We start from the raw sequence: 27060 nt of genomic DNA, 5'->3' as shown, positions 1-27060 counted from the left end.
GCTATAAAAGAACATAGTTTATTGTATTGGCTTTGCTCTTATACTGGGTAACCATCATAATATCAGAACCTGCTTGGCTGCCAACATTATTTGTTATCAAAGCCTTAGTCAGCTGTATTAAGTGGTTCCAGCTATCAAAGTGCACATGTGAGATTTTTCCAAGGGTAACAAGAGCAAATACAAGATAGGAAAGCAGCACAGGAAGAGCACACAACAGAATCAGGAGTTCTGGGGTTGAGGTCACAGAGCTGCATGACCACGGATAAATCCCTATCTGTAAAATGAATACAGTAGGACCTCTATTTGCTTCACAGAGTGGCTACTATTAATGAGAAAAGTGCTTTGTAAACTTCAAATGACTAGAGAACCAAGTTCTTATTGGGTTTATCCACTCCACTTCCATTTTGGGAGAGAGCCTCACAGAGTAAAATAAGGCAGACAAAGCTCATCCTTTACAAAGAAAAACTGGGTATACAGTATTTCACAGGGGGAAAAACAACAATTCAATACTGGGCATAGGAGAAAAGGAAACTGTGAAACTTTGTTTCTTCCTTTTCTTAATTCTATCTCCCTTCCCCCAAAACAAACAAAAAACAGGCTATTGATCTCTACCAAACAAAGGAGAGGAGTAGAAATTTTATTCCTAATAATTAGGAAAATCATAAGTAGAGGATCCATCCATTAAAAAGTGGCTCAGGAGAAAGGGGCCTCATCTCCAGGGGGCAGGATAGGTAACACTGGGTCATCTTTGAGCAGGATAGCATCACAGGTCAGTTCATTATTCAGAGCTAGGAAGTACAGAAAGGTAAATTAGGTCAAAGGCTCACATGGAAAGCTGCTACTCCAATAGCAATTAAACATAGGAAAGACTGAAAGGGTCACTTTGGCTTGAGCTAAAAGAAAAAAAAAATGTACCCTTTGCAAATACCCTTTCTCAGAATGGAATCAAAAATGTTAGATTTTTGGTATCCTTTGCATAGCTCATGGGTGCTAGGTAAATTCTCATCAGCCCTCACCTACCTTCAATATCATTCATATTTAGAGTTATCAGGTCCTTTCCTAGGTTCTGCAAGTCAAAGGGAAGCTCAGGCTCCTGCTTCAACTCTGGAAGCAACTCCTGATTCAAGTCCAGTTCTTCCAGTTCTGACACCGGAAAGGGTGACTGCACATCGCTGACTTGCCTAAATGCACAAACCAAGAAAGGGACAAAGTGACAAGACTTAGTTACTATGTGCGTGTGTGTGTGTGTGTGTGTGTAAGTAATGTCAATCAATCAATCAACATGCAATTATCAGATGCTAATAATATGCCAGGCATTGTTCTGAGTACAGGAAATTCCAAGAAAAAGAAAAAAAAAAAAAAGGCAGTGCTAGTCTTCAAGAAGCTTACATTCAGAGGTATGTAAATCAATAAATATAAAATAAAGCTAGAGTAGTTGAAAGTTAGCCTGATAGAGAAAGGTATCAGCAGCGGTAGGGTCCAGGAAAGTCTGTTTGGGGGAGATGGGACTTAAGCCAAGTCTTAAAGGAAGCCCCAGGATCTAGGAGCTGGAGACTAAAGAAACCTTCCAGGTATGGGGGAAAGACTAAATCACATGAACAGCAAGTAAAGCAGTATGGCTGCACTCCAGAATGTGTTAAAGGACTGGGAAGGAAGGAAAGGGGTAAGGTGTGAGCTTTACATGCCCAACAGAGGAATTTCTATTTTCTCCTGGAGGCTACTGGAAAAGTAGTGACAGTTACTGAGGTGGTGACAGGATCAGACTAAAGCTGTAGGACAATCACTTTGGCAACAGTGTGGGGGGACAAGTCTGAATGAAGAGAGGTTTGAGGCAAGGAGACCATTGCGAATGTTCCTGCAAGCAGTCCAGTCATGGGGGAGAAGGGCCTGGATGGAGGTAGTGCTTGGATGAGCAGAGATAAGGGGATTCTTTTAAGAGAAGAGTACAAAGAATAAGGAAGAGGTATAGGTAATTTCTTTTGTTCCAAAAGTTTACAAATAGTTTGGTAACAGGAAAAGAAAGCAAATTAACAGAAAAGGGAGAAGAGAGAAGCAGGTGAAGAACAAGATGATGAGGAAAAAAAGAGGAAATATCTGAGGAAGCAGGAAAGGGTAAAGGAAGGCTGAGAGAGCTTGACATGGCTGGTGAAGAATGCATGGCAGCTTAGAAAAGAGCCAAAAGAAGTTCCATCTCACCTGTTGGATACTACAATGAGTTCCCGACTTAAATATTTCCTGTGTTTCGTGAGATCTACTGTGGTAGGAAGAAATACAGTCCACATGTAATTAGGAGGGAAGAATGAAAGAGAAGGTTAATGAATAGAAATCAAAGTCTGGGGCCCCTCCTCCCCTCATTGCCATACAACCCAGTCTGGTTCCTCACTGGAGGACCCTCCAATCATGCAAGCTCCCCTGAATCAGTGTTCTCATCAAAGATTATTATACAATTTCTTACATGACTCTTTGAGCTCTAAGATTCCACGTTCTTACCTTTCTCACGGTAATAGGGCCCAAAAGCTTTATCCCGGGGTATACCAGGGTAAAGGAAGCACAGCGGGTTCTCAGGTACGTTCTCCTCTGCCAGTAACTGGTAATTCCGTATGATTTCCGTAATGGGGAGTAACTGCAGAATTTCTTTAGTATAGGGCTGTACTGATTGGAGAACCACCTTGTCTGGTGAGTGTTGGGGGGAGTAGGAGAGAGAGAGAAAACATCAGAAGGGGTAAATGAGGCTTGAGGGGAAGGAGAAGTCAACCCCTTCTCCTCTAGGGCTCTGTCTACACTCCCACTCCTCAATCCCAAGTAGTCAGAGTGGCCAGAGATGCAGTGGTCAGAGGCCAAAGTCAGGGTCAAATCTAGGTAAGGAAGGGACTCAGGAAGGGCAGTCTTACCGTCATCCTGATGCTCCACCCATGAACAGGTGATGCCCCCCTCTAGGGAAGTCTCACTGAATCGCAGCAAAAAGGTTCCCGGCAAACTCTTCTTCAGCAGCCGAAGTGCCTGGGCACGGGTCACAAAGCCCTTGATGTGCCTGTGATATGGGGTGAAAAAGAGGCAGTGCGTGACAGCTGGACCCTGAGAGCTGCCTATGAGAGCTGGAAGAGACCTAGCTATGAATCTCCTCTCTGAGGCTCCAGAACAGCGCATCTGTACCCCTTTCCTCATCTACAAAACTAAGGATACTGCATCCCCGTGTCACAGCAGCTCAAACCTGACACTCACTGTAGGTGAAGTGCTTTGCAAACGTTTACAGGACGCTGAGATGTTGGTCCTTCCCATGGCATCTGTGGCCACAAGGGGGAGCCCCAAACCCACCCTCAGGACACAGTCGGCTGGGGCAGGCAAGGCCGGGAGTCCTTAACATACCCATCTTTCCAGATATCCTTCAGGTGGCTGTCCACCAGGTCCAGGATCTTGTCCAGCCACGTCCAGAAAGGCAGCTTCCCAGGAGGGCTGTCATGCTAGAGAAGAGGCAAGGAAGGGGAAACACCTCAGAGGATGGGGATGGACCCCACAGAAGGGAGGAGTTCTACGGTTTGAGAGCATTCTTTACCTTGGAGAAAGCAGGCCAGGACACCAACAACTCAGACTCTTTCTTATGCTCTTGTCCTGAAGGATAGAAGGACAGAGAGGGACAAGGGGAATGCTGGGCTCAGTTCTGAAATTCTGCATTTTTAAGAGAACACTGACAAGCTGTGAGACCCTCAGAGGGGAATGGGGTGGCAAGTAGAGACCGATCCAGACAAAGTCACAGAACTAAATCCTGGGGGCTGCTAGGTGGCGCAGCGGATACAGCACGGGCCCTTAAGTCAGGAGGCCCCGAGTCCAAATCCAGCCTCAGACAACACTTCCTAGTTGTGTGATTCTGTGCAAGTCATTTAGGCCCCATTGCCTCAGAGGAAAAAAATTACCGGGCAATTGGCACAGAGAAGCCTCAGGCAAGGGGCCTTACAACTTGGGTTTGCTCTGCTTGGCCTCAGAGGGCAGAGCTAGGAATGGAATGGAATAGGCTGTCAGGAGAACAGGACAAGGTCCTCCTCACTGGGAGTCTTTCAGCCAAAGCCAGATGGGCACTTGCTCAGCATTCATCAGGGAACAAGGTGGGCCTGTATTCTGTGGTTGCAGCTGGGAGGGTGGGGAATGGGACAGCGACACAGAGACAGAAGGTGAAAGGAACTAGATTGGGATTAGGGGAAGCCAAAGAAGAGGAGAAGCCAAGGGGATTTATCGAGGGAATGGAAACTATCTGTACCCAACAGCTTTTTCTTTAACATATTGAGCTGTTCTTGGTCAAGGCCTCGGCCGGTACAGGAAGAGAACTGCCAGCTGAGGGCTGGGCCCAGCACTGTCCATGGAGCCTTGGGGGGGCTGGAAAAGAACTGCTGGTTCTACAGACAAAACGGAAAGGACAGCCCGGTCAGAGGCTCCTGTGCTGCCTGCCATCTCCACCCTTCCCTAACACAATTCATCCTCCCTCTCAGTGGAGAGGTTCTTCCCCATCTCTCACCTGGGTATCAGGACTGAGCAGATTAAACCAGAGCACAGAGGCCCAAGCACTGGGAAGTTGGTTGATGTTGGAGATGATCACCACAGGAAGACTATTGGTCTAAAAGGAAGATATTGGGGAGGATGTTGTTTGATAGCAACTTGCAGGAAGCCGGTGCTTGGTGCTCCATCCCAAAGCGGAGGGCCCCTATTTCTTCTTTACCTTCAACTCCAACTTCAGATCCTGGTAGGAGTATTTGACGCTGAAGTTAATGATGTGAAGTTCCTCGGTCACAACGAGCAGTCCCTAAAGAGTCAGGTTGATGGTCACCAGGCCCCGCTGGCTGCCGTCAACAGGCCCATCCCCTTCCCTGCCACTCTGCCCTGACCTCACCTCGCGGCTGCCCTTCCCAGAGCCACTTGTTTTCTGTTCCTTTAGAGTCTATGAACAGAAAGGGAAGAGAGAGCGAAGGTGTTAGAAAGGGTCCCTTCATGCTGCTTCTATATACGTAGCATGTTATGGTTTACAAAGAATTTTATAGACATGACCTCATTTGAACTTCATAGCAAACCTGAGAGGGAGGTATTATTATCCCATTTAGAGATGATAGAGATATGGAGAAGATATTTAAATGACTTCCATCCCCACCCTACCTCCTAGGTCATCAGGGTAGTAAGTGAAGTGGGATTCAAAGATGTCTCTCAGGTTTTGTCCAGCACTCAGGCCACTACACCACTACTCCCATCCCAAATTTCTCTCCTTTACTTGTGTCAAAGAGATGACATGACTACTTACCAGGCAGTGGAAGTCCCAGATCAAGCCTTGGCTTTTCCCCTTCTCTGGTGTCAAAGTTTTCCGTTCTGAGGTCAGGATGTTGAATGTTCGAAAACTACTTCAATTGAAACAATAATAAAACCAACAGCATCAATAACTGGCATTTATGTGGTTCCTTTTTCAGGTTTACCAAAAAATTCTTCTCACAATAACCTAAATTGAAAGATCAGATGGCATCAAAGACACAGGTGAACTTGCCTCTGGGTTCCTATTTCCAAAATAAAGTTCCAGGAGGCAATCTGACCTGGCCCAACCCCAGCCCTCCACTGCAATCCCAGAGAATACAAGACAAATTTAGTCTCTTTTGTCCTTGTCACAGCCCGTTCCACCATAAGTCCCCGGATTCTTACCCTTTCATTTGAGGAGCATTCCTGTGAAACAAGATGAGAGGGTTAATGGGGCAGTCTCCAGAACCAGAACCTCTTCTTGGAAAGAGGTAATCCTCCTAGTGCCCATATTCCCACCCTCCCTCCCTAACTACCCTCCACCCCAAGTTTCCCTATACACACACTCCTCTCCCTGACTCACTTGTCAATGGAGACATGTACAGTCAGGGGCTCATTTGAATCCTGCAGCCTCACCAAGAGCCTGAAGGAGGAAAGGAGAGGGCTAGTCAGCCTTGGCCTCTGGGCCTGACCCCAGTGCTTGGAGGGTCAGGAGTGAGTAGCAAGAGTGAGAAGATAAAGTAGTGAGGAGAGAATTACTTTGGATTTGAATCCTAGCATTACTGTTTTCACCTGTACTACTGTGGCCAATCCTTTCTAACTCTACAAGGACCTTGATCTCCTCACCTACAAAACAAGGGTTTTTTAACTAGAGGCCTTCTTAGAACTCATCTAGCTCCAGTTATGATCCTGGTTCTTCCCCAGTCTGGGCTCTGCTCTCACTCTTGCCCATGTCTGGAATAGGCTTCACATCCCAGCCCAACACTCCTTCCTTTTCTTCAAGACCCATCAGATAGCTGGCACCTCCTTTATCTCCCCAGTTGAAAGGGGTCCCCTCCTTTCTCAAGCTTGATTCTTTCCTTTTTACTTTTCTTAGTCTAAGGTTGGAATTTATCCTTCTCCCTGTTAGATTACAAACTTCTTGAAGGCAAAACCCTGTTATATCTAAACATATTCTTAGCACCCAGGACAATCTTGATACACAGCAGTCTTTTAAATATTTCTTAAAACGAAACAGAGAGGAAAGGAATGAAGGGGGAAGGAAAGCAGAGGGAGAATAGAAACTTCTCTTTAACTACAAAGTAAGACATTCATTCAACACAAGGGAAAGAGGATTCCATGCAAGGTAGGAGAAAGAGAGAGTCCAGGGTTGGAAGACACTGTCACTGTGATACTGACCGTGTTTGGACAGAAAACTTATTCCCAGTTTTGAGGACAAGCGGTCGTTTGATAGGCAGAAGCATGTGAGGTTGAGATTCCACTACAAAAGCACTGAGGGCAGGGAAAGGAAGGGAACTGTTGAATTTGTGATAGTCTCCTAAGGCCCAAGCTTTCCCTGTTCTTCCTCCCCAAAGGCCTCCTTCTTTTTCCCCATATCCCATGGATGTCTTTCATGCTGGTACCTGTGGAGCAGAAGCTGTAGCAATTCTGTGACCCCCTGTAAAGGCAGCTTGGTTTTCAGAGGATCATTCTCATAGGTGATTAAGTTACTCAAATTCTCAAGTTCCTTCAACTGTTGCTTTAGCTGGAATAGTATCTTTGCTCCAGCTGTGAACCTGGTGGAGATGGGGAAAGAGAGAATGGATGAGATGGCCAGACCCATGGAAGTCCCTCCTTCATCTCAGTCCTAAATAGCTCTCCTTCAGTTGCCCTGAAGATCTAAAAATAAGACAAATCAGAGGAAAAGCAACTTAGTTGTGGGTAAATCTACAATTCCCAATGGAAAGGGAAATAAAGGCATGATTTCAAAGGATGTGAAGAAGTCATTTCCCTAAACAAGAAATACCAATGAGCATCTTCCAAAAGATTGTTCAAACCCTCCAATAATCAGAGAAATGCACATTTAAGTAATTCTGAGTTACCCAATCATGACCATTAAATTAACAAACAGTTAAAAATAGCATATTCAGCACTGTCTGGGCTATGGTAAGCATGGTTATGGTATGCATAACAGATGGTGTAGGCCTTTTGAAAAGAAACAAGGCAGTTAAGAGTCATTGTGCTATGACCTAAGGATGGTATTAATAGATCTTTCACCAATTTGTACCAAAACAAAACAAAAACCTTATAGTTGCTTTGTGTTCAAGTTGGTAAAAAATAAAAAAACTTAGAATCAATAATTAGAGAACGGGTTCACAAATTTTGTTATTTAAGTCCATGGAGTGTGTTACAAAAAAACTATTCTATATGAATAGGAAAAAAAAATCCTAGTCTAGCCAAGATGAGGCTGCTGAGAAGGATTAGAGTAAGTGGGGAGTTAGGATCACTTTTAAAAGGTGAGGCTACCAAGAGTCACTAGGGGAGAGGCAGGAAAGGTCATTTTACCAGCTCTCTAACTGATCCAAGCTTTGGTCCAAGGGGGCCCCAATGCAGGCCTTTCGTTGGTGATCTTTCCACTCCCCTAGCTCCTGCAGTAGGAGCTCAATCAGAGTGGCACATCGACCACACAGTGCTCTGGAGGCATCCAACACCTCCTAAAATCAAGAAGCATGCAAGTCTTAATTAACCTCAACCAATATCCACTGTCCCACTTCTATTACAGCCTGTCCAGATTATAGCATCATGTCATAGTCCAAGAAACCAGGGTTGAAGAATAGGCTGCACTTTGCTTCCCCTATCAAGTACCAAACTTGCTCCACCCCCAACCCCCCCAACTCTCCCTCCTTACTTCCACAATACCCACTCCCTTTCCTTCTGCCTCCCACCTTCCTTTTTCGGTCCAGTTCATTGAGTGTTTCCTGCAGGAGCTGTTGTTGCTTGGCCTGGTTAGAATTCATGGAAGATGTCTTCCCTGGGCAGCAGAGGCAAGAAGCAGGGATCAGAATCAAGGCTTAGACCCCTGGCTTTCCTCCCTGACTTGTTCTAGTCTTGGAAGATGACTGATGTCCCAAGAAATCATGCAAAGTATCAGGTAGGACAGCAGTTCTGGAGAAATGGTGAGGGAAGACCAACCAAAACCCCTCCCACTATAATCTCGTAAGTCTCCTTGAGCCTACCTAGTACTCTAAGAGATTCCTCCAGCATCCCTTCTCCATTGATTCCCTGGGCAGCTGGCCATCTCAGGCTACTACTAGGTGATTCCCTTCCTCCCCAGATCATCCTTCCTACAATTCCTCCATTCCCTTCAATAGCCTCCAAGCAGATGCCCTCTTTCTCAGAATCAGTCAGCCTGAACTGTACCTGAGGTGTTCCGTGTCTTATACCGAAAAGAGAAAACGTCCTGTAGGTCACTCAGGTAGTAAACATCCTTAACCAGTTTCTGCAGGGAGTGGGAGGGGTGAGCAAAGTTGAGGGAAGGGAAAGTAGGGACTGACATGGTAGATTAGTGGGAAGCCCTGCCCACCCCTCCTCTGGCCCCTACTACCTGCATCATGTCCTTCAATTCCTGGATCCGAGACTCAATTTCCTGTTGCTGTCTTGTCTCCATGGGTACTTCAGGACTCGGGTCTTCATGGTCCTGAAAGAAGAGACTATGAACATATCTGGTCACAGGCCCAGTGCTTATAGTCCAATTACCTTAGTGGGGTGGAGGGATATGTGATGGATATGGTCTCTCCATGGACAATAAGAAAGGCCTTCCAGTCATACCCCACTCTTTCCTCACCCAACACAGGTCTACTACAATGAAGAGAATTTTCCTTACCTGCTGGGTCCTCTGAGCCTGGTTCAGGATATTTTTTTCCTCGAGCAGCAGATTATAAATTAGTCCAGCCAGCTGTGTGGGATTATCCTGGTACAAAGCCTAAATAGGAATGAGAGGAACACAATGACTCCTTCACAGGCACTCTCAGTGCCTCCTGTCCCAGATCCTCACTGCCATCCTTCAGTGTTTCCTAAAGCTGGGACACTATATTCCAAACCTCTTAAATTGTGGGCTGTGACCTCATATGAGGTCATGTAACTGAATATGGGATAGTGAAATTATGATATCATCATCAGTAAATGCTTGATTTGTATACCTATATACCTAGGCTATATACCTATATAGCTGGGGTCATGTAAAAATTTCTCAGATAAAAAGGGATCACAAATGGGAAAAACTTAAGAAGCCCTGACCTGGCCTACCCTTTGCCTTTTTCTGCTCAGGGACCCCTCCACCCCTTCCACTCCCCCTATATTTAGGACCTGAATATCCCGGCAGAACTTTCTTAAGTTATGCTGCAGTAGCAGGTCAGAATCCTGACTATAGCCATTAGATTGGGAGCCCAGTTGGTCTAGGAGATGATGGAAGAGCAGATAAGCATGAGACGTGTCAGGACTCGTGATTGCTTGGTACCTGGGCAGCCAAGATAGAGAAAAAGATTAGAATCTTTGTAAGGGTCACAATCTAGAGGCCTCTGAGTGGTTTTCCCCCCCTGCTCTCCTAAGACCTCTCTCTCACCATTCCCATATGCCTCAAGTTTCTGGGAGCTCTAAAAGCAGAAGGGCCATTCATGAGCCTTACCAGTTTTGGTCCTCAATCCAGGATGCTAGGTGTTTCCGTACGTCCATAGGCAAGAGACTCTTTGAATAAAGTTCATGTAGCTGCTCTTGGAAGGGCTGGTCTAGCCCTTGCAGTATCTCCCAGTTGGCCATCCAGGGTTAGATACAAGAGGCCACAGCACGAAGATTATCCAAGTGTGAATCTGCAGGGTCAGGTCCAGGCAACTGTAAATTTTTATAGTTTAGATGGATCTGGCTCAAACTCAGCAGAACAGTAAGATCTCTTCTGGCCAAATATATTCCAGTTACAGAAATAATATAAGTCCATATATAGTGTTTTATGATCTATAGAACTCTTTCTTCATAGCAACCTTGAGTGACAGATAGTGAGAGAATTCTCATTTTATAGATGAGGTAACAGAGGTTCAAGGAAATAATGTGTTATTATAGAAAATACCATGGAATTGGGATCAGGAGTCTGAGTTTGAGTCCTTCTTTTATGACTTAAGAGCTATGACCACTAAGAGATATAAATAAGTCATTTCAGAACTTGACACCTCTCAGTTTTTTTCATTTGTAAAACTAGAAAGTTAGACTAGATCAGTGATATCAAAGTGAAATTACAAATAGGCCACTATTTGTAAGGATCCCTGTATTTTTATATTTTATTAAATAATTTCCAATTACATTTTTATTTGGTACCCAGAGCACTCAGGAGCAGATGCATTCCAAGGTCCTTGATGTTTTACAATCGATCCTCTTTACATAGCTGGAAGCAGAAGTAGGGCCTGGAACTAACGGTGGGCAACTAGAAAATGCCACTTTCTAAACTGACTCTAAAACACAGATCTAGTTTTCTAACATATCTAACTATATAGTACGTAAGATCAGCAAGATGAAGGCTTATTCATTTCATCAGGCTTCAGTCTCACTTGTCTGCAGCAGGCTCATGGCCAGTACTTATCCTTCTGCTTGCTTTCTATCCTAAGGGGATACCTGCTCAATAGTGTAGACAGACAATGCTCCCATCTGGGAGTGAAGACCTGAGTTATGGGATATTATGGGACCGTGATTGTGCCTCTTTTTAAAATACATATTTCTTTATGAATCATGTTAGGAGAAAAAAAATTAGAACAAAAGAGTAAAACCATGAGAGGAAAAAAAAAAAAAAGAAAGAAAAAAAAGTGAACATGGCTTGTGTTAATTTACATTCAATCTCCATAGTTCTCTCTCTGGATGCATATGGCATTTTCTATCCAAAGTTTATAGGGAACAAAAGGTCAAGAATTTCAAGGGAATTAATGAAAAAAAAATCAAATGATGGTGGCTTAGCTGTACCAGATCTAAAATTATATTATAGAGCAGCAGTTACCAAAACTATTTGGTATTGGCTAAGGAATAGATTAGTTGATCAGTGGAATAGATTAGGTTCAAGGGATAAAACAGTCAACAAATATAGCAACCTAGTCTTTGACAAACCCAAAGATCCCAGCTTTTGGGATAAGAACTTACTGTTTTATAAAAATTGCTGGGAAAATTGGAAACTAATATGGCAGAAACTAGGCATTGATCCATACTTAACGCCGTACACCAAGATAAGGTCAAAATGGGTTCATGACCTAGGCATAAAGAATGAAATTATTAATAAATTAGAGGAACATAGGATAGTTTACCTCTCAGACCTGTGGAAGGGGAAGGTCTTTATGACCAAAGCAGAACTAGAGATCATTACTGATCACAAAATAGAAAATTTCGATTATACCAAACTGAAAAGTTTTTGTACAAACAAAACTAATGCAGACAAGATTAGAAGGGAAGCAATAAACTGGGAAAATATTTTTACAGTCAAAGGTTCTGATAAAGGCCTCATTTCCAAAATATATAGAGAATTAACTCTAATTTATAAAAAATCAAGCCATTCTCCAATTGAAAAATGGTCAAAGGATATGAACAGACAATTCTCAGATGAAGAAATTGAAACTATTTCTAGTCATATGAAAAGATGCTCCAAGTCATTATTAATCAGAGAAATGCAAATTAAGACAACTCTAAGATACCACTACACACCTGTCAGATTGGCTAAGATGACAGGAAAAAATAATGATGATTGTTGGAGGGGATGTGGGAAAACTGGGACATTGATTCATTGTTGGTGGAGTTGTGAACGAATCCAACCATTTTGGAGAGTAGTTTGGAACTATGCTCAAAAAGTTATCAAACTGTGCATACCCTTTGATCCAGCAGTGTTACTACTGGGATTATATCCCAAAGAGATTATAAAGAAGGGAAAGGGACCTGTATGTGCACGAATGTTTGTGGCAGCCCTTTTTGTAGTGGCTAGAAACTGGAAACTGAATGGATGTCCATCAGTTGGAGAATGGCTGAATAAATTGTGGTATATGAATATTATGGAATATTACTGTTCTGTAAGAAATGACCAACAGGATGATTTCAGAAAGGCCTGGAGAGACTTACACGAACTGATGCTGAGTGAAATGAGCAGGACCAGGAGATCATTATATACTTCAACAACAATACTATATAATGACCAGTTCTGATGGATCAGGCCATCCTCAGCAACGAGATCAACCAAATCATTTCTAATGGAGCAGTAATGAACTGAACTAGCTATGCCCAGAAAAAGAACTCTGGGAGATGACTAAAAACCATTACATTGAATTCCCAATCCCTATATTTATGCACACCTGCATTTTTGATTTCCTTCACAAGCTAATTGTACAATATTTCAGAGTCTGATTCTTTTTGTACAGCAAAATAACGTTTTGGTCATGTATACTTATTGTGTATCTAATTTATATTTTAATATATTTAACATCTACTGGTCATCCTGCCATCTAGGGGAGGGGGTGGGGGGGGGTAAGAGGTGAAAAATTGGAACAAGAGGTTTGGCAAATGTTAATGCTGTAAAATTACCCATGTATATATCATGTAAATAAAAGGCTATTTAAAAAAAAAAAAAAAAGTTTATAGGGATTGCCTTGGGTCATTGAACTACTGAAAAGAACCAAGTCTTTCACAGGTGATCACTGCACAATTTTGCTGTTACTGTGTACAATATATTCCTTGGTTCTACTTGTTTCACTCAGCATCAGTTCGTGTATATCTTTCCAGGCATTTCTATAGTCAGCTTGTTCATTATTTTTTGTAGAACAATAATATTCCATTACTTTCATATATCATAACTTATTCAGCCATTCCCCAACTGATGGAAGTGTGCCTCTTAATATGACCTTCCTGAGCCTTATTTCCCTGAATCCCTGAGTATAGAATGTATACGCCAATGAGTTTAAAGATAGAAAAGAAAAAAAAAGGCTTACATAAAAACCACAATATACACTTTTTAAAGTACTTTTTATTAGCAAAGAACTAGAAACAAGTGGGTACCTGATTGTAACAGATTATCTTTATATCATAAGAAATTAATTAAAGAAATTCAGAGAAATATGACAAAAATTATAGGCACTGATGCAGAATGAAACAAGCATAGAAATTATACATACACACACACACACACACACACACACACATACACGAAGTGTAGTAATGTAAAGGAAAAGAAATGCTAACATGAGGCCAATACTTTGTAAACTATAATGGCTTTAGAGAAAAAAAATGAGGAAATGATTCTCCCTCACTTCCTTGAAGAGGTGAAGGTTAGAGATAGGGAATGCGAACAATTGATGAGGAGTACTGCAATACAGGTTTTGATATTTTAAGTTTCAACCTCCAGGGAAAGCATAACTAATTATAAAATATTGCTTGTTTAAAAAACTCCTTGTTTAAATTTTTATTAAGATATGCTTGTATGAGGATATGAACAGACAATTCTCAGATGAAGAAATTGAAACTATTTCTAGTCATATGAAAAGATGCTCCAAGTCATTATTAATCAGAGAAATGCAAATTAAGACAACTCTAAGATACCACTACACACCTGTCAGATTGGCTAAGATGACAGGAAAAAATAATGATGATTGTTGGAGGGGATGCGGGAGAACTGGGACATTGATGCATTGTTGGTGGAGTTGTGAACGAATCCAACCATTTTGGAGAGTAGTTTGGAACTATGCTCAAAAAGTTATCAAACTGTGCATACCCTTTGATCCAGCAGTGTTACTACTGGGATTATATCCCAAAGAGATTATAAAGAAGGGAAAGGGACCTGTATGTGCACGAATGTTTGTGGCAGCCCTTTTTGTAGTGGCTAGAAACTGGAAACTGAATGGATGTCCATCAGTTGGAGAATGGCTGAATAAATTGTGGTATATGAATATTATGGAATATTACTGTTCTGTAAGAAATGACCAACAGGATGATTTCAGAAAGGCCTGGAGAGACTTACACGAACTGATGCTGAGTGAAATGAGCAGGACCAGGAGATCATTATATACTTCAACAACAATACTATATGATGACCAGTTCTGATGGACCAGGCCATCCTCAGCAACGAGATCAACCAAATCATTTCTAATGGAGCAGTAATGAACTGAGCTAGCTATGCCCAGAAAAATAACTCTGGGAGAGGACTAAAAACCATTACATTAAATTCCCAATCCCTATATTTATGCACACATGCATTTTTGATCTCCTTCACAAGCTAATTGTACAATAATTCAGAGTCTGATTCTTTTTGTACAGCAAAATAATGTTTTGGTCATGTATACTTATTGTGTATCTAAGTTATATTTTAATATATTTAATATCTACTAGTCATCCTGCCATCTAGGGGAGGGGGGTAAGAGGTGAAAAATTGGAACAAGAGGTTTGGCAATTGTTAATGCTGTAAAGTTACCCATGTATATATCCTGTAAATAAAAGGCTATTAAATTAAAAAAAAAAAAAAAAAAAAAAAGATATGCTTGTATGGACCTTTTCTATTTTCTGGATTTATTCTGATTGGAAGAAGTAAATAGCTGTCCTATATCTGATTTACAACGTACATTGAATCCCTTTCTATTCCTTGCTTTAAGGAGATTTTAGATATAAGCAAACCTAATCTCTAAATGATTCCTTTGGAATTTTGGAGTAGAGATATAAAGAGTCAGAGACAAGGAGACAAAAAAGCCTGACCCCTTTAGAGGTCACAAATTTCTAGGAATGATGTGCTTCCATGGGTAAAAAAAAAAATATGAAATTATGTCCCCCAAACTTACAAAAATAGTCATAACCTTTGGTGTAGTACTCTTACTAGGAAATTACTGACAGTAAGAAAAGGATTATCTTTACAAAAAATATTTATAATACCACTATTTTAATGGCAGAAAATTGCAAACTACTTAACAAACTGGTAATGGCTTAATAAATTGTGGAATGACAATGTGATGGAATATTATTGTACTGTAAAGTACAAGGGATAAGAAGAATTTTAAAAATATGGGAAGGCATATAAAAGAGGGAAAAAAGCAGATATGTCAGTATTTGAGGAGCTAGGGGAAGATAAGTATACTAATACATTGTTGATGGTTCTAGGAACTAGCCCAACTATTAGATATCAATTTAGGATTATTCAAGAAATTGAGAGTAGTCTATACCCATTTTTTAAAATGACATTCAATTATATGATTTTTTATTTTTTCAGTGATAAATTTCATTTTGACAAAACCTGAAAACACAAACTAAACCAAAATATACTCCCCTAGGCATGTTTTATAGATATTTGTATATATGTCCCTGTAGAGGATAAGGAAGTCAGGAGCTGTACTGTTTTTGTCTTTGAGTCTCCATATGCTTCTGACTCAGCAACTTCACTAAAGAGCACATAATCCAAGAAGGTCAAAGATGGAAACAAAAATCTAAAACAAGACAAAATATTCCTGGACGCACTTTTTCCCAGTAGAAAAGAACTGGAAATAACGAAGGTGCTCACCAACTAGAGAATGGTTGAAGAAACTGGGCCCAGGGCATCTAGGTATTATAGCACAAAGAGTGCTGGATTTGGAACCAAGAAGGCCTGAGTCTGAATGCCAATGCAGACATTTTTCTAGCTGTGTGACCCGGAGCAGATCATTGAACCACTCTTAGTGTCCAGTATCTCAATTTCCTGATCCATTTGGAGTCAATGACCTCTAAGATTTGATTTCTGATTTTAAATCTATGACTATAATGAGATAGTACTATGCAGAAGAAAATGAGAAATGAGTTATTCAGATACACATGGAAAGGTTTCCATGAACTGCTGACACAATGGAATAATCAGAGGCAAAAATATAACAAAAAGAGAGGAAGTTGAATTCTATGTAATAATCAACAATGATTATTAATTGAGCTTGCATAATGAAAGATAGTTCCAACTTTTGGCAGAGATGAAGGAGACTCCTAGGGTGAAATGTTGTATGCATTGTCAGATGTGGTTACTCTTGGGGAGTGTTTTTGCTTTATTATTTTTCTTTGTCATAAAGTAAACTGTTTAAGTAAAAGCAAAAATATTAATAAAATTTCTGAAAAGCACATGGTAAAAAGCACATGGGAGCAGATACTAATGTACTATTCAATTCAAACAATTCATAAATTGCATTGTTGAAATTTATTAAACATCAGCTAAATACAAGATACTGTGCTAGGTGATGGAGACTCAAAAACAAAAAGAGTACAGTTTCTGACCTCAAAAAGCTTACATTCTACAGGAACAATACAAATATATACAAGTATTTACAAAATATGCTTACTTCTTTTGGGGAGTATATTTTGGTTTAGTTTACATTTTTAGGTTTGTGGTGTTAAAATGAAATTTATCACTAAAAGATAAAAAGTCACATGACTGAATGTCATTTTAAAAAATGGGTATAGACTCTGCCCTCAATGAGTTCATAATTTCATGTAACACTTCCCTTGACAGCCTCTTACTATGTTATCTACGAATTTATCCTATAAGGTCTACATATTGAACGAGGCAAAGGGGAAGTATGGGGCTAAGGAGCGTATAGGATTAAAGTAAATGGTGTGAGAGTTCAACAGATGAAAAGGCATCCAACATCTTAAAAGGAACAAAGCAGTGCTTGGTGGTAATTTCTACCTTGGGCACTTGCTAGCCTTGGGTATTTCCCCAGTGGAAAGCAGAAAGCCAAAGGATTGATGCTAATGGAGAATGCAAGAAAAAGGTTCACAAAATAACAAGAGAAAAAGCCCTTATAAAAGCCTGGTATAAATTCATAAGCCAAAAGGACCCTAAGAGTAGAAGGAAGAAGCTGAGAAATTGAGGGGAAGAAGGGTTAAAAGAAGAGAAACAAACAAATAAAAATTAAGATATAATATATTTAAATTCAAACAATTTAGGATAGTTCCCGTAAAAGGGAGGGAATAGTCTACAATTAAAAAAAAAAAATCAAAATAGCATAAGAAAAAGAAATCACCAAAAAGAGAAAAGGGATAAAAATAAATTAAAAATAAATAAATGGAGGAAAACATAAATGACCTTAAATTTAAGCAATCCAATGAAATAAAAGTGTAACAATCTAGATTAAACAAAGTCCAATTTGCACAGATAAGCAAATAAAAAAATGCAGAATGAAAATGGGATAAATGAAAGGTAATGATAATACAGTAATAGCTAGTATTTATATAGAAATGGTTATGTACTAAGTACTATGCTACCTGCTTTAAAAATATTATTTTATTAGATCTTCACAACAACTCTGCAATGGTAGCTTTATTAGTCCTATTTTATAGTTTAGAAAACTGGCAATATTAAGTGCCTTGCCTAGGGTTTTACATATAGCTTGTGTCTGAAGGTTTAATTTTATTCTTTGTGATTCTCAAGACTGTACTCTATCTACTGTGCCAATTAGCTGCTTCTCATGATATTTTTAAAAAGCAGATGTTGCCAATTCTGCTATTAGATAAAGCAAAAATAAAAACTCACAATGTTAAAAGAGACTAGTAAAGAAACCACAAGATACTAATATGAGCATTTAATGTGTATATATCAAATATACATCTAAATTCCCAAAGGAAAAGTTAACTAAATTGAAAAAAGGTCTAGCTAATTATATAATAGTTATAGAAGATTTTAATATTTCTTTTTCTGAGCTGAATAAATTTAACTGAAAAAAGATACAAAATGGAAAATGTGAAGCTGAACAAACTTCTAGAAAAAAATAGATCTGAAAAGATCTGTATCATCTTCAGAACAGTAACATATAAATACATATAAACACACAGTTTTAGTACCACATGGGACCTCATACCAGGACAAAAAGAAGATTGGAATATAAAGAAGTAGAAATACTAAACACATCCCTTACATAATATAATATAAATAGTCATAGCAAAAGATAGAGAAAAAAATGGAGACTTAATAATGATATTCTGACAACTAAATAATTCCTAGAAATAGTAATTAGATGAAAGAAAATGATAACAATGAAACAATACAACATTTCTGGGATGAATCTAAAATTATCCTCAGTGGAAAAAAGTATCTGAAAACACATATAAGTGAAACAAAAAAATCAATTTAGTATGCTTCTTAAAAATTAGAAAGTAAACAAATAAATACCAAATATTTATCAAATAATCATCAATATCAAATATCAAATCAAAATCAATATCAAATATCAAATAAGCACAAAAGAAATCTTGAAAACTACAGAAATATGTAAAATTAAAATAAGGTTACTGAAACGAAAAACAAAGCTAAGAGCTAATTCTTTGAAAAGATTAAAATCAACAAAAACAACAAAGAGGAAAATAAAAAATGAACAAGGCGAAATTTCAAAAACAGAAGAAAAAAATAATTATTAGAACCTACTATCCCAATCACATGCTCACAAAACTAAAAATGCATATGAAGCAATCAGTTACTAAACTACAAATTAGCATAAATATCATACATACACACACACACAATTGGGATTAAGTGACTAGTCCAGAGTCTCACAGCTTGTAAATGTTAAGTGTCTGAAGTTGCATTTGAACTCAAGTCCTCCTGATTTCAGGGCCAGTGTTCTATCCATTGTGACATCTATGTATCTCTAACATAAATATAAAATAAAGAACTATTTCCCATTGGATGTGGTCAAAGGATAAGGACAAACAGTTCTAAAAGAAATACAAACAATTGACAACCATATGAAAAACTGCTCCAAATCACTAATAATAAAATAAACAAAAATTAAAAATTTTGAGATTTTATGACACACTCAGCAAATTGGCAAAGAAAACAAATTATGAAACTAGTTTATGTTTTTTGAGAGGCTGGAGAAATTCAGACACTATTAATAATACACAATTGATTGGGCGGTGAATAGGACCAACCATACTAGAAAACAATTTGGAATAATATTTTTTAAAAAGTGATATCCATATCCTTTAATCTAAGTGTGTATCTGCTGAGCACATACACCAAGCAGGTAAAAGACAGGAATATTATATGCCAAGAGTCCCGTAGCACTTTTTGCGAAGGCAAAAAATTGAAAACAAAGAAGCTCTTTAATTGAAGAATTCTTAAGCAAATTATATATATACTAATATGTAGTATTATAACATAATGGAAAATTACTGTTTAATGACTAAAAAATTAACAAACACAATTCATAGATGCATAAATTAAACACTGGTTAATTATAAGGATCAGGTTTGGCTTTAAAAGAGATATAAGATCATATCTGGTCCAATTCTCATTTTACAGACAAAAAAAAAATGCTCCTTCCTCCATCTTTGCAGAGACAGGTTGCTATTTGAGAATGGAAGACTGTACATACTGATTCCATTGTACAGATTTCACTGGTATGTTGATTAGTTGGAGGATCTACACTTTTCTTTCATGATTTCTTTTGTGTTTTTTGTTACAAGGAATGGGCTGCTATTTTAAAGGGGTAAGAGAAATAAATTCAGAAATGAAAGTAATGCAAACGTAAAAGATATCACTAATTGTTTAAAGCAAAGCTAAAATTATTGAAGAACTACTCATTTTTCCATAGTTAGGCTAGACCAATATCATAAGAATGATGATATCACAATGTAAATTTATTGTTCTATTCCAAACTATCCAAGGATCTGGAATTTCAGGGTAAATAAGAAAAAAAAAAGATACTAAAGATAGGATGGCTCTTTCATACTTCAAAATTGTATTGTAAAATAGCAATTAACAAAATTATTGGGTATTGACTAAAATATAGCAAAGTCAATCACTGAAAAATATTAATGAAGCAAGAACCAGAAACAATCAAACTCAACTCTGTGTTCAATGAACTGAGAACATAAACTTCTTGTTAGAAGAACTGACAAAAATCTGGGGAAACTAATAAGCAGCTTAGCAAAAATATAGATTGAGATCATTATCAACAATATAATAGCTATCATTTTACCTAGTGCTTTAAAATTACAAAGAATTTTACATATATGATCTCATTTTAACCTAACAATAAACCTGCAAGGTAGATATATTATTAACCCCATTTAAAAGATAAGACTGAAGATCAGACAACTTCAGTGACTTGTGTAGGGTCACCCAGCTAATATCATATCAAGTCTTTTAGACCCAGCCACTATATTCACTGAAGCACATAGCTTCAGTCTATGTCTAGCATCAGATGTCTAGCATCTATACACCACAATGAATTACAAATGCATGCTTGAAAAAATTTAAAAACTATATTGTGAAAATTGGGAGGAAAAGGGATGGAGCATCACAATTATGACTAAAAAGGAAATTCTTAAAACAAGATAAAGAGACAATCACAAAAGATGAGGCAGATAATGTTGATTACATGCTATTGAAAAGTTTGGCATAAGTGAAATCAAAATAGCTAGGATAAGAAGAGAAACTTCTGCTTAGGGAAAAATATATAATATGCACAATGACTAAAAAGTAAAAGGACAATTTTTAAAAACTGAATGTTCTGTAATTACAATGACCGAGCTTTTCAAGGAAAAGAAAAAATAGAGCCCTGTCCCTTGATTGAAGAGATGAAGTATTATGATGCTAGAATATTGTACAGTTTCTGTGTGGACTGGCTTAGCTGAACTGTTACAAGAGGGGTTTCAATTGATAGGGGAAGGGAAACCAATGTGATATGAAGACAAAGAGGAAGTAGAACAGGGAATAAATTTATGCAAGAACTATGTGCATACCTAGCTAAATACCTAGCTAAAGACAGAGACTCTAGAAATATTGAGATTTTTAGGGGTTTAAATCTATCTTTCTCTCCACCTATGCACCTACACATGCATTTAAAGGTAAATACACAAACATATATATACATATACACTGCATGATAAATGTGTACATGTATAAAACACATATAACTAGGACATATGCACATGTGTATGTGTCCTGTGTAAATAGATTTAGTTTTATATAAATACATCCATGTACATATATGTATAATACATATATAAATAAATATAGATATATTTTTATTAGATATATACATTTCCCTCCCCCCATCCCCCCATGTAATAAATGTGCTCTGGAGAGTACTTTCCTCTTGGATCATTACAAATTGTTAAGAAGATAAGAATTTTAGAGGGAAAGAGGACAAGAAATTTGTGAAAAGTAACTGATTTTATAGGTTAAACCCTAGACTGAACTGAGTGAAATCCAACTCAGGTGCTGGAAGAAGTTTAACAGTACATTCCCAGGCATTCCCAGAGATCCAGATTCGCCACCTAAGTTAGATAATGTGTCAAGGTCTTCGCTCCATACGGCATTAGTTTTTTGTTTTGTTTTGTTTTTCTGCTAAGCCTGAACTTTGAATACCTAGAAACACTGATTGTGAGCCTGTGTGCAGAATGCTGCAAACCTGATGCTCACCCATATTTCTTTCTTCCTTCTGTGGCTGTGCATCAATAACGAGAAAAAAAAAAAAGATCACCTCATAGAGGGGAGAAGTGAGTAGTGCAACCTTCTGCAGCTGTGGCAGCTTAAGTCGTACCCAGAACGGAACAGCTGGAGGTCCCGCCCCTGCGCCCCCCTAAAATGCGACATTAATAAATGGTATATATTTTTAAGCCTACCGTCCAGTGAGGCTCCCATCTATCTAGGGGGCCAAGAATGAAATATAGGGAGAAACGGATGGGGAAGTGGAAACGGAGGAAGACCCGGGGAGAGTATTTAAATCAGAATGTATAACGGGGCGTGGTTCGGGGGCCAAAGGACCTGCTCGAGGGGCGGAGAGTGGGGGGTCGCGGGTGGGGGCGGGGGGCCCAGTTGGGCCAGAACATTCGTTGTCCGTGCGATGTCTGGGACGCCTGCGCTCGCGTGCGGGGCTGCCGGAGGCCCGCCCGTCCGCCGGCTTCGGAGAACCTACGGCCGCGTACCCGGGAGCCGCGCTCCACGCCCAGCCCCCTTACCTGTCGGGGGTCGCTCTCCCCAGCTCGCGGATCCAGCAGCCTGCTTCTCCTCGGCTCGATCGATCGACTACAAACACTGGAAGTCCCTCCCCCTCGCTCCCCGGCTCCTCCCGCGGCCTGGCTATTCCGGCCCAAACCCCCCCCCCTGCTGCGCGCGAGCAATTCTCGGCGCTCCTCGATGGCTTCCTCCGGCCAACAGGCCCCGCCCCTCCCCAAAGGGTAGGGAGTGGGGAGAAAGCCCCGCCTCCCGCCTGCAGCAATTGGACGGAGGGCGAGACAACTCCGCCCCGCTTTTCTGCGGCGGGAGGGGGTTCTCCTGGAAGAATAGCCCAATGAAAAGTGGAAGATTACGCAAGGGTGGAGAAAACTTTCCGGGAATTGAGGCGGAGCTCTTGGGGAAAAGGAGTTTTTCTGAAACTAGGGTGGACCAGGGGCTGTCAGTCAAGCGAGGGAAGGCTTGAGAGCTGCCCGCCGAGTGGCGCGGTATCCAAGGTCTCCCTGACGCATCTTCCCGAGTTCCAGTCCGGCCTCGGGCAGAGGCGGCCCGGGCGCCGCCTGCACGTTTGTGCCCAGGAACCCCCAAAGAGGTCACGCCAAGCAACGACAGAACCCCTCAGTGGGGCGCGAGCTAGCGCAGCTTCAGCTCTGCAGGGAGGACGGAGAGGGGTACAAGCCCCGTCCTTCCCCATTTATCAAGCACAGGCACGGGGCGACCGGGCTGCATTTATTAGGCACTTGCGCTTCATGCTGCGGGCCTCGGCGGGCACGCCGTGGGAGCCCGAAGCTCTGCCCCTCCCCGACAAACCGTCGCGCCCCCTCCCCAGCTCAGCGGCGGCGCTTGCGGCTTCTCCTCTACCCCCAGATCTTGAATGGCCCCCAGTCCCACAGGGAGGCGGCTTCCGTCACTGGGTCAGCCACAGGTGTGCCGCTGCTCACGCCGTAGTCTTCCTTCGCGCTGCTGCCCGTTTCCGGGCTGACTCCCCAGTCCTGCCAGCTTGGAGCTGTGCTTCCCAACGCCTTGCTGCTGGAGTAATACTCGATCAGCTTCCGAGCCTCAGATTTGACCACTGGTCTAAGTGCGACACCGGCCACTATCCCTACAGGGCCCCCCACTACTCCCATCAGTCCCACAAGGAAATCGTAGCCCAGGTCCAGTCCCGCTTCCTGTCCTCGCTCCCAGGCCTGGGCGGTGCAGTTCAGGGCAGCGTAATAGAAAGCTGTCCCAAGGTTATAGTAGCTTCCCACTTGCGGCAAGAACCGGATGATGCTGTGCACTCGTTGTTCCTTCTCAGAGACACAATCTGGGGCGGAGAGCGAACGCATGGTCCTCCCTGACCTCCCCGGCCTCTCCGTTCTGCTGCCCAGGAGCTGCAGAATGGAGAACAGCACCCGGTCAGACTTCTTGTCTCTTTTGTTCCCTGGCAGGCCTTGGAGCTGTCGGAGGAGGGTCTCCGTGGCTTTCACCCCACCCAACCTATTGAGCTGCTGCCGAAGGTGATGGGCATCAGTTGGACAGCCAGCTTGCTCCAGGGGTGTGTACAGTGCCAGGCTAACCAGGTACCTAGGCAGAGGGGCTAGGTGGTTGAAATCGGGAAGAGATTCAGGCAACAAGTCCCAACAGGAAAGGGGGCTGACAATGGGCGCCTGGGGGTCCAGGGTCGGAGGCGGGGGAGGTAGAGTCTTTGGCTGGGATCCAGCTGGGAGGGCAGTTATTGGGCATAGCAGGAAGCCACACAGAAGCATCAATACTCGCATTTTGGAGAGTAGTGGACCGCAGCCTTGCTAGAGAAGAATATAAAGGAGACACAAAGCTATTCTTTTCTGGCTAAAGTCGGAAAGTATTCAGATTTCAGATGGGGGACAATTTGATCCACAGTACAACCTCCACCTCTATAACTTGATAGCAATGGCCAAGGGTGCAATTTTTTTTTTTTAATTTAATAGCCTTTTATTTACAGGATATATGCATGGGTAACTTTTCAGCATTAAAGGTTGCAATTTTTGAACTAATTAATCAAGAATTTATGCTCCCCTACCATTTTTCCTGGTCTCATCTTTGTCTTTGACTAGGGAAAGCTAAAGAATCATTTCTCCTGGCACAAAAGAGACAAAAGGAAACCTACCTGTTCAAGAGTGACAGTTGGTCTTTCCTTTGTAGGTCTTATGACTCTCCTATTCTGGACTTCACATACCCTTGCTCTTCCTATCCTATCCCAAAGATTGGCAAGAGAAATGGTCACTGCAAATATTTGTCTTTCTTGCACCATGTCAGACCTTGTCCCTTTGTGTTGTAGGAAATCGAACAGAACTAGATATGCAGCCAGAGGTCTGGAGTCCAAGTCTTATTCTTTTCTGAACTCTGTGACATCTAACAATTTATTTAACTACCATGTTTCTTCATCAGTATAATGGGAACAGTATCAAGATGGTGCCCTGGAGACAGCGCTGAAGTTGGGGGACACCACAGTTCAAATCCACCTTCAGACAGCTGTGTGACTCTGGACAAGTCGTTTAACCTTTGCTTTCCTCAACTGTAAAATGGAAATAATGATAGCACTTACTTAGCTGGAAAGATCAAGTGAGATAATATTTTCAAATTGGCTATTTGTAAAATCCTTAGCATGATGCTTGGTGCATGGTAGTTATAATAATTTGTGGTGTTCTCTTCTTTTTTATAATATGATCATTCTCTGTGGGCAGGTTTCTTGGGGAGGTTTTCGGGAGGCAGCCTTAGTTTCAGTTCAAAGTAATAATCACCCCAAAATTTGTTGTAGGATTAAATCAATTCTAAACTAGATTTAAACATTGTCTCCTCAATTCCACTTAGTACCTTGTTTCAAGTTCTGGCCCATAACATCTCCTTGTAGGATCAGATCAATCATACTGAATCATACTAAATTAGATAATTATTGTCTCTATTAATTCTAATGACTTAACACTTTGTAAGGATTCCAACAATAATTCTTATGTTTGTTATTTTCAACGAGGATCAAAAGGAATATGTATTAAGTTAAGTATAAAGATAAATTAATGTTATGTCTTCCGAATTAGAAAAAAAGTACTTAATAGTTTTTCTTCCTTGCTATTCATTTGCCACCCACATCCCAACATTCCTGGTCAGGTTCAGAGAAGTCTATGAAATGAACATTATGAAAGATAAAAGATTAATTTGAGACTCTCCAAATGTATCCAGGCTGGTTTTCAGTCAAGCAATCATTGGTGTTATATTTGTAGTCTCTAGTGCAGTATAACTTTTAAGGAAACAAAGTCTCCTCCATGTAATTATAAAGCACTAGAAGATACTAGTAAAGATATTAAATACACAGTATATGCTCAATATTTGCTTAATGAGTGAATGAGGCAACTAGAAGAAGGGTCTGGAAGTTAAGGGGAAAAATGACAAAACACAATTGGTTAGGTATGAGGTCTTAAATCAACAGCCTGTATCTATTATAAGTTGTCAATGAATCCAGGATATTTTTTTCCCCATTCTAGAGCTTCTTAGACCCTTTAATTTTAGTTAATTTTTTATTTTTAGTTAACTTTTTAGTTTTAATTTTAGTTAATTAAAAAATTTACAAACTATTTCGAGCTTCTGCACCCTCATCCTCATCCTTATCGGGTTATTTGCTCTAAGAAAATAAATGGATTGACAAGGCTGTCAGCTGCAAGTCTTAGAGGGGATGTAGGGAGTGTGTGTGTGTATGTGTGTTAGAGAAGGCTTGGCCAGGACTTTTTGATCAGCTTGGCACATTATCATAGCCTTTAATTCAGGAAATTTTAACAGTTATTATATGATACTTTAAGCCTCAGATGAAAACTCTTGGGTAGGATGGAAAGATGAAAGACCAGAAATGGGTTTTGGGATATATGGGAACAGAAACAAGGTAAACTCACACGCCTACGGTTCGATTTGATAAATCATCTCTTAGATTCATGAGTCCTCTGGAAGGACAGGTAACCAATGAATACTCCCTAGTTCAACTGACATTTGCCCAGGAGCTATAGAGTAGGGTCTTATCAAACTTGGCCGACATCTTGGAATCCAAGGACCCAAGTCTCAATGGCTTCCTTCCCTCTTAGTCAAAAAAATTTAAGCCACAGTGTAAACAAACAAAAAAAAAACCCCTCCTCCTTAGCCACACCACATGCCACTTTGTGTCAGATCAAGGATCCAAATTGAGAAATTCAAATAGGAGATCCTACTTTGGGGATTGGGGTTGGCTAGAGAATGTAGCCAGCATATTATTAGAAAGAGACAGGAGGAGAGGTGAGAGTCTCTATTATGGCTTTCATTGTAGTGATAATCAGTTGATATAGTAAGATATAGCAAAACAAAGCTGAATCTGGGCCAGAAGGATGGTGGTTGGGGGCAGTCCTGCTGACGAAAAATAAAAGGTAGGGGGTCAAGTAGGGTCAGTTAAGGAAATGGCAAGATAAAACTTTTCCAGGTCATAGTTAGGCTCTGTTCTTATCCCATCTCTCCTGGGACTTGCACCTGAGACTTGTTCCACTCATTGTATCATCCCTGAGGATTTATGAAGAAAACCTGTCTCTGAAGAAAAAAAAAAACCTTGAGAAATGACTCTCCTAGGTCTAACTGCCTATTTTTCTGTGCTCCTAGCCCCTACAAAAGCTAAAGTCAGTAGATTAGGGAAAGCAGATGGTTCAAGAGGTCAAAAAAGATATGGCATATTTCCTTTTCTGCAGGCTGGACTTGGACCTTTAACCTTGTTGGTATGGTGACAAATGCTTTTTTCTCTGTCACTGTGTCTTGTAACATCATTCCCCCTCCTGCCAACAGTCATGGTAAGCTTCATTGGATTCAGGGTCCCTGGACTC

General features: G+C 40.6%; 2 protein-coding genes across 7 annotated transcripts; both read right to left on the bottom strand.

Moving 5' to 3' along the window:
• STAT2 (signal transducer and activator of transcription 2) lies at positions 1-22350 on the bottom strand. 4 transcript variants are annotated; one of them, XM_031941174.1, is made up of 24 exons: positions 22219-22350; positions 9929-10131; positions 9610-9760; positions 9128-9226; positions 8849-8941; positions 8665-8743; positions 8190-8275; positions 7810-7958; positions 6888-7040; positions 6664-6756; positions 5849-5908; positions 5671-5691; positions 5282-5378; positions 4880-4927; positions 4709-4792; positions 4508-4606; positions 4253-4388; positions 3554-3609; positions 3367-3461; positions 2892-3031; positions 2491-2673; positions 2197-2251; positions 1021-1181; positions 1-788 (listed from the first exon to the last, which is right to left on the bottom strand). In XM_031941174.1, exons 2-24 carry the CDS (start codon positions 10057-10059, stop codon positions 694-696), a joined length of 2364 nt encoding a protein of 787 aa, XP_031797034.1. In that variant the 5' UTR covers positions 10060-10131; positions 22219-22350; the 3' UTR covers positions 1-693. The 4 variants fall into 4 exon arrangements, with proteins under 4 accessions (XP_031797034.1, XP_031797031.1, XP_031797033.1 ...); XM_031941171.1 differs by having other exon boundaries at positions 2197-2254; positions 22219-22349; XM_031941173.1 differs by having other exon boundaries at positions 2197-2254; positions 5282-5375; positions 22219-22349.
• A 98-nt stretch (positions 22351-22448) lies between these two features.
• On the bottom strand, positions 22449-24575 carry APOF (apolipoprotein F). 3 transcript variants are annotated; one of them, XM_031941175.1, is made up of 2 exons: positions 24342-24527; positions 22449-23586 (listed from the first exon to the last, which is right to left on the bottom strand). In XM_031941175.1, the coding sequence occupies exons 1-2, from the start codon at positions 24483-24485 to the stop codon at positions 23071-23073; spliced, it is 660 nt and encodes a 219-aa protein (XP_031797035.1). In that variant the 5' UTR covers positions 24486-24527; the 3' UTR covers positions 22449-23070. The 3 variants fall into 3 exon arrangements, 1 of the variants encoding a protein (XP_031797035.1); XR_004229977.1 differs by lacking the exon at positions 22449-23586 and adding an exon at positions 23905-23996 and having other exon boundaries at positions 24342-24575; XR_004229976.1 differs by lacking the exon at positions 22449-23586 and adding an exon at positions 23978-24000 and having other exon boundaries at positions 24342-24575.
• Positions 24576-27060: the final 2485 nt, after the last annotated feature.

This window comes from Sarcophilus harrisii, chromosome 5, assembly GCF_902635505.1.
Source record: "Sarcophilus harrisii chromosome 5, mSarHar1.11, whole genome shotgun sequence".
Classification (NCBI taxonomy): domain Eukaryota; kingdom Metazoa; phylum Chordata; class Mammalia; order Dasyuromorphia; family Dasyuridae; genus Sarcophilus; species Sarcophilus harrisii.
The sequence above is the reverse complement of the archived record's forward strand: the minus strand, read 5'-3'. Positions and strand labels throughout refer to the sequence as shown.